General features: G+C 39.1%; 1 protein-coding gene across 1 annotated transcript in view; it reads left to right on the top strand.

The window, feature by feature from the left end:
* Window positions 1-8,133, top strand: part of WDR19 (WD repeat domain 19) — a 102,951-nt gene that overhangs the window by 15,714 nt on the left and 79,104 nt on the right. The window contains exons 8-9 of the mRNA XM_012557919.2: window positions 334-446; window positions 697-870. Coding sequence (XP_012413373.2) covers window positions 334-446; window positions 697-870 — 287 coding nt within the window. The remainder of the gene's footprint in view (window positions 1-333; window positions 447-696; window positions 871-8,133) is intronic.

Raw genomic sequence — 8,133 nt, 5'->3', positions numbered from 1 at the left:
AAACTTCTCTTCGTTAAAACCATCCACTTGTGGTGTTTCTGTTATGGCAGCACTAGATGACTAAGACAGCAGCCAAGCAGTTAACCATTGCACCACCAGGTCTCCTTCCAAGGACCCTTACAGAAATATGTTTGTAAAATGCATTTACTGTGTCAGGCACGTGGTTGTCTTACTAATTACAGCTTTTTTTTTAGGTATACTTACTAATTATAGCACACCTAAATTTGGCTCATTGTTTACATAAATTAGGTTCAGCTGTTTTGGATTTTGTTATTGGTCTTTTCATGAAGTACTGAGTAATTTATTTCACTATTTCTTAACCTTCTCTGGCAGATAAGTGTGGTGGTTGGCAAGAAAACTTTGTTTCTTTTTAATCTGAATGAACCAGATAGCCCAATTGATCTAGAATTTCAGCAGCGCTATGGCACAATCGTCTGCTATAGTTGGTATGTACAAAAAAGTCATCATAGAAAGACATCCATGTGTTTTCCTTTACTAATTATATAATTTCTTTTCTGTAGCATTCTATTCTGTATATAACGTTTTCTGGATGATAGTCTATGATTTAGTATATAAAACTACCTAGAATATTGTCTTAATAAATTATATTCTATAATTCCTTAGTTTAAGGTACTTGCTAATTTACTGTAGTGCCATTTATGGTTAATGCTCCTTTTTACTGTATTGTTGCCGTAGGTATGGTGATGGCTACATTATGATTGGCTTTTCATGTGGAATTTTTGTGGTTATTTCTACTCATATTCGAGAGATTGGCCAAGAGGTATTTCAGGCTCGTGATCATAAAGATAACCTAACCAGTATTGCAATATCACACACCCTTAACAAAGCTGCAACATGTGGAGATAACTGGTAAGCTATATTCACGTATTCATGGGAAAGTGTATACAGGGAATACTCGAGATTCAGTAAGACTTTCGTAGTTAATATGAATTTGGCAACCATTCTTTTCTTACGCTCTTCGAGCACATTAGCAGTTGAAAATTTCTGAGACTGCTTTACCCCTGCCTTTAACAATCAGGGCAAAAACCTAAAACAGTATGCTTGAAAATCAGTCTTAAAAAATAAAATAGGCAGTTCTAGGTAAGCATGCTCCACCTTGTCTCTCCCACTGAATACAGCTATAAAACCTGGCAGAATGCATGGAGCAGCTATGTAAGGACTCTGAAAAGTAAACAGTAGCAAGCACAATCGAGAAAAAAAGACCAGAACTTGAAGTACCACTAGACCAGCGGTGAGTCTCCAGTTTGTCCTCCAGTCTCTCTCAGCCTGGACTCAGAGCAGCCCAAAACCTGGAAGCAGGTGCCAGGCACAGATGGAGAGAGCTCCAGGAAAAGCACGCTAGTTCTGACTCAAGTTGCAGGAAAGGGGACTCATATAACATTCAGAAAGACTGGAAAAAGACCTCTGATTTCCTCTTTTTAATTTTTTTTGTTTTCTCATGTCCCAGCCACCAAGCAGTTTTACCACAGCAGGGGCAGCAACAGCAGTGGCAGCAAGGAGTCAACCAAAAAAACCAAAGCCATTGCCATCGAGTTGATTCTGACTCACAGTGACCCTATAGGACAAAGTAGAACTGCCCCATAGAGTTTCCAAGGAGTGTCTGGTGGATTTGAACTGCCAACCCTTTGGTTAGTGGCCACAGATAGTACTTAACTACTATGCCACCAGGGTTTCTAGCAAAGACTCACAGGCCCCTAAAACTCTGAAGGAAGGTAATCTTCCTCTCTGATTAGAGGAGGAGCAGACCCCCTGTTGCTTATTTTTGTCTCTGTCCTCTCACTGCTCCCCGCACCACCACCCCCGCCCCCAGTCTTGAGAAGTATAAGGCAGAGCAAGGTAACTAGAGCTTAAGCTTTCTTGCTGGAGGACCAATAAGGGGAGCTTAGGAAACCTCAAAGTACCAGGGAGATCAAAGACAGGGAGCTCAGAATTGCAACCCCATAGAGATGTTTTTGGACTCTTGGGCTCATCCCTGAGATGTGGTTGTGTAAATCATATCCTAAACACATAACAAAGATTTTGAGAACTGAACTAAGGAATAGATCATAGCCCAGGTCTCATATGGGCCACTGAGTGGGCCATCTGTGGGACACATCTTAACATTGAAACCATAACCCACAGAAGGCTGGTTGGAACTCATGGCTTGAACCCAGCTGGGTTGATTGCCTGCTACAACAAAAATATCAACCATCTCCATGAGATTTAAGCAAGACACAGTCTCACAATGTAGTCAAACTGTCCAAAGTATAATCCAAAATTACTTGGTATGTAAAGAATGAGGACAATCTCAACTTGCATGGATAAAAGGCAATCATTGACACCAATGCCAAGGTGATGCAGATAGCAGCTATTATAAAAATAGTCAAAGAATTAAGAGCTAACACTCTTGAAACAATTGGGAAGGTAGGAAGTCTCAGCAAAGAAATAGAAGCTATAAAGAGGAACCAAATCAAAACTTTAGAACTAAGAAATATAATAAATGCGAAGGTCTAAATAGCTGAATGGAGATGACAGAGTAAAGAGTCAGTGAACTTGAAGATAGATCAATAGAAAATATCCAACTCAAACAACAGAGAAGAAGAATTGACAGAGTCTCAGGGACCTGTAAGCCAATACCAAAAAGTCTAATATTTGTGTCATTAGAGTCCAAGAAATAATGGCTCAAAACTTCTTAAATTTGGCAAAAGACGTAAACCTGTTAATTATGGAAGCTCAGCAAATCGCAAACAGGATAGACCCAAAGAAACCCAGGCCTAGACACATCATAATCAAACTGCTGAAAACTAATGGCAAAGAAAAAAATCTTGAAAGCAGCCAGAGAACATTTCAGATGACTGTTAATATCTCCTTATAAGCCATAAAGGCCAGAAGGAAGTGGTACAAAATTCTTATTAAGTCCTGAAAGAAAAGAACTGTCAGCCTGAAATTCTGTATCCAGTGAAAATATCCATCAGTGATGAAGGTAAAATAAAAATATTCTGTGATGAAGGAAAATGAAGAAATTTTATTGCAGCAGGCCTGCTCTAAAAGAATCACAGGAGGAGGTTCTTTATACAGATGAGAACTGATAACCAGAAGGAAATTTGGGACATAAAGAATGAGGTGCAAGCAACAGAAATGGTAAATATCTGGGGAAATGAAATATACTATTCTTTTTCTTTAAGATCTTTATATTGACAGTTGAAGCAAGAATTATAACATTGTCTGATAGGGTGTTCAGTGTATGAAGATGCAATACCTAAGATAACTACAGGATAAAGGAAAGCAAGTAAAAGGTGTTAAAAGTGATAATATTTCTGTATTCTACTTGAAGTGGGAAAATATTGATTCTAAGTAGACTATGAAAATTAAATATGTGTGTTGTAATCCCTAGAACAACCACTAAATAAACTATACAAAGAAATTTATATAAAAACACAGTAGATAAAATGGAATACTGAAAAGAGTTCAGATAACCTAAAAGGAAGGCAAGAAAGGGCAAACAGAGGAAGGAAAGACAGAGGGAACAAACAGAAAGCAAATAATAAAACAAAAGCAAATAATAAATCCAAATATCAGTAATGATATTCAGTGTAAATGGCAGTTATTAGAAAAAGACTGTTAGAATGGATTTTTTAAGTGACTTAATTGTATGCTGTCTACAAGAAACTTATTTCAAATATAATGATATAAGTAGGTTAGAGTAAAAGAGAGAGCATGCAAATGCTAATCAGAAGAAAGCTCAAGTGGCTATATTGAGATCAGACAAAGTAGACTTCAGAGAAAAGAAAGTTACCAAGGATAAAAAGAGATATCTTTAAAGTATCAATTCACCAGAAGATACAATAATCCTAAGTGTATATGCACCTAACAACAGACCCCAAAATACATGAAGTAAAACCTGACAGAATTGAAGGGAGGAATCAACGATTTAACAATAATAGTTGGAGACTCAAAGTTTGTCGTAATGTGGTGGCTTGCATGTTGCTATGATGCTGTAAGTTATGCCACAAGTATTTCACATTCCAGCAGGGTCACCCATGGTGAACAGATTTCAGCAGAGCTTCCAGACTAAGACTAGCAAGAAAGGCCTGACAGTCTATTTCCAAAGATTAGCCAATGAAAACCTTATGGATAGTAACAGAACACTGTCTGATATCGTGCTGGGAGATGAGCCCCTCAGGTTAGAAGGCACTCAAAATACGACTGGGGAAGAGTTGCCTCCTCAACGTAGTTGACCTTAATGACATGATGGAGTAAAGCCTTTGAGACCTTCATTTGCTGATGTGGCATGACTCAAAATGAGAAATAATAGCTGTAAACATCCATTAGTAATTAGAACATGGAATGTATGAAGTAAGAATCAAAAAAAATAGAAGCTGTCAAAAATGAAATGGAACACTTGAAGACCCAGACGTTAGTGAACTGAATGGACTGGTATTAGCATTTTCAGTCCAACAATGGCGTGACTCAAAATGAGAAATAACAGCTGCAAACATCCATTAGTAATCAGAACATGAAATGTATGTAGTAAGAATCAAGAAAAATTAGAAGTTGTCAGAAATGAAATGGAATGCTTGAAGATCAACATCCCAGACATTAGTGAGCTGTATCCAACAATCATATGATCTATGCCCCCCTGCCAAAAAAAAAAAAAACTCGTTACCATCAAGTCGGTTTGGACTCATAGCCACCCTATAGGACAGAGTAGAACTGCCCCTAGGATTTCCAAGGCTGAAATTTTTACGGAAGCAGACTGCCACATCTTTCTCGTGCAGAGCAGCTGATGAGTTCAAACCACCGACCCTTCAGTTAGCAGCTGAGTGTTTAACCCCTGCATCACCAGGGCTCCTTTTACTATGCCAGGAATGACAAATTGGAGAGAAACAGTGTTGTATTCTTTGTTAAAAAGAACATTTCAAGACCTGTCCTATCAGTGATACGTTAATATCCATACACCTACAAGGAAGACCAGTTAATACGACCATTATTCAAATTTACACACATGGATGAACCTTGAAAACCTTATGCTCAGTGAAATAAGTCAGTCAAAAAAGGACAAATATTGTATGATCTCACTTATATAAAGTAACAAAAATAGTCAAATGTATAGAGATTAAAGTTTATTAATGGTTACCAGGGTGGGAGGGAGGGAGAATGGGGGAGTTTTTGTTGAGTGAGTATTTATGGTGATGGGAAATTTGGCAACAATTATGGGTGGTAGTTGCATAACATGATTAATGTAATTAATATCACTAAATTGTATACCTGAAAGAAGAAAAAACAAATTTACATACCAACCACAAATGCCAAGGATGAAGAGATTGAAGATTTTTATGAACTATTATAGTCTGATAATGATTGAATGTGCAATCAAGATGCATTGATAATTACTGGGAATGGACTGCAGAAGTTGGAAACAAAGGAGCAGTAGTTAGAAAATACAGCCTTGGTTATGGGAACAATGCCAGAGATTGCATGATAGAATTCTACAAGACCAATGACTTATTCATTGGAAGTACTTTTTTTTTAACAACACAACTGATGGCTATACATGTGGACCTCACCAGATGAATTACACAGGAATCAAATTGACTGCATCTGTGGAAAAAGGCAATGGAGTTGCCCAATATCACCATTCAAGAGAAAGCCAGGGGACAACTGTGGAACACACCATCAATTTGCTAATGTGCAAATTCAAATTGAAGCTCAGGAAAGTTAAACCGAGTCCATGAGAACCAAAGTATGACCTGAATTTAGAGACCATCTCAAGAATAGCTTTGACACATTGAACACTAATGACCAAAGACCAGAAGAGTGAAGAGTTGTGGGATGACATCAAGGACATCATACATGAAGAAAATAAAAAGGATTAGAAAGACGGGAAAGAAAGAAAAGACCAAAATGGATATCAGAAGAGACTCTGAAACTTCCTGTTAAGTGCAGAGTAGCTAAAGTGAAAGGAAGAAACAATGAAGTAAAAGAGCTGAACAGACGATTTCAAAGGGCAGCTTGAGAAGACAAAGTAAAGTATTGTAGATGAAATGTGCAAAAACCTGAACTTAGAAAGCTAAAAAGAAAGAGCACCGTCAGCAGTTCTCAAGCTGAAAGAAGTGAAAATTCAAGTCTTGAGTTGCAATACTGAAGGATTCTATGGGCAAAAGATTGAATGATGAAGAAAGCATCAAAAGAAGATGGATGTAATACACAGAGTCACCTTACCAAAAAGAATTGGTCGACATTCAACCATTTTAGGAGGCAGCATATGATCAAGTACCATTGCTACTGAAGGAACATCTTCAAGTTGCACTAAAGGCATTAGCGAACAGCAAGGCTCCAGGAATTGACAGAAAACCAATTGAGATGTTTCATCAAACAGATGCAATGCTGGAAGCTTCATTTGTCTATGTCAGAAATTTGGAAGACAGCTACCTGGCCGACCTACTGGAAAAGATCCTTATTGTCCCATTCCAAAGAAAGGTGATCCAACAGGATGCAAGAGTTACCTGAAAATATCATTAATGTCACATGCTAGCAAAATTTTGCTGAAGATAATACAAAAACTACTGCAGCCTTACATCAACAGGGAACTGCCAAAAATTCAGGCTGGATTCAAACAGGACATGGGATGAGGGACATCTTTGCTGATGTCAGATGGATCTTGGCCAAAAGTAGAGAATACCAGAAAGATCTTTACCTGTCTTTTATTGACTATGCAGAGATAATAACAAATTATGGATAACATTACAAAGAATGGGATTCCACAACACTTAATTTTGCACACATAGACTCTATACATGGATCAAGAGGCAGTCATTTAGACAGAACAAGAGGATACTGTCTGGTTGCAAATTGGTAAAGGTGTATGGAAGGGTTGTAGCCTTTCACCATACTTACTTAGTCTGTATGCTGAACAAATAATCTGAGAAGCCAGACTGTATGAAGAATGTGGCATTAGGATTGGAGGAAGACTCATTAACAACCTGCAGTATACAGATGACACAACCTTGCTTGCTGAAAATGAAGATGACTTGAAGTGCTTATTGATGAAGGTAAGACTACAGCCTTTAGTATGGATTACACCTGAACATAAAACTCCTCACAGCTGGACCAATAAGCAACCTCATGATAGACAATCAAGGATTTCATTCTTCTTGAATCAAGAGTCAACACCCATGGAAGCAGCATTTAAGAAATAAAATGAGGGACTTCCGGCAACATGGCGCTCTAGGCAGAGGCACCACACCATCCCTCCACAGCAAAGATCCGAAAAACTAAGCCAAACAGAGAGAACAGCAGTCCTGAAACCTTAAACATCAAATCAAGAGATAAAGAACTCAGCCAAGTACCAAATGGAATAAGAAACTGAGAGAGAACAGAGAGCGTGAGACATACATGCAGAGGTCCCCTATCAGCTAACGCAGCATGGATCCGCCATCTTGGACTCCTATCAGAGACCGGTGAATGGAAGTACGAGAAAGCAGCTTCATGGAGCTTCCAGCAGGAGATAGAATAACCGGTAACCAGCGATAGACGCTTTCCCACCCCCACCCCCCACCCTTCTTCACCCCCAGTCGGCCTCCTCTGCTTCCTGTGGCCACAGTCTCTTGGCCAGGAAGCACCAGCTGCTTGGATTCCACCTGCCCACACTGGCCGACTCCCTAAGTGCCATTTGTTGGCTGCTGGTGTTGCTTTTTTCTGCTTCTTTTGATTTCTTCCTTACCTCTCACCACCTACCCCTCCTTTGGCTCAAATACCTGGCTCTGTGCACCATCTTTGCTTCTTCCTGAGGGGCTGTGGAGCGCCGTTCAAGTGTGGAACTGCTTCCCAGTCAGTGCTGCCACACTGGAGGGATCCTGGGCCTTTTTTTTGTTTGTTTTTAATTGTTTGTTTTCTTTTTCTTTTCTCGAGTTGGGAGCCCGTTCTGGCCGGGCAGTGCTGCACGGCTTGGGACTTACCCCTTCAGCTTGCGCAGACATGCAGAGGGATCCCTGAGAACATTTCTTTTTTTCATAGTTCTTTTCTTTTTTCTGTTTTCGGGGTGTTTTTCTCGTTGTTTTTAAAATTTGTTTTGTTTTCTTTTCCCTCTTTTTCCTTTTTTGTCTTTCTTCATTACTCAGTTTCTTGTCTCTC

Source organism: Trichechus manatus, unplaced genomic scaffold (genome assembly GCF_000243295.1).
Source record: "Trichechus manatus latirostris isolate Lorelei unplaced genomic scaffold, TriManLat1.0 scaffold00126, whole genome shotgun sequence".
NCBI classification, from domain to species: Eukaryota; Metazoa; Chordata; class Mammalia; order Sirenia; family Trichechidae; genus Trichechus; species Trichechus manatus.
The sequence above is the reverse complement of the archived record's forward strand: the minus strand, read 5'-3'. Positions and strand labels throughout refer to the sequence as shown.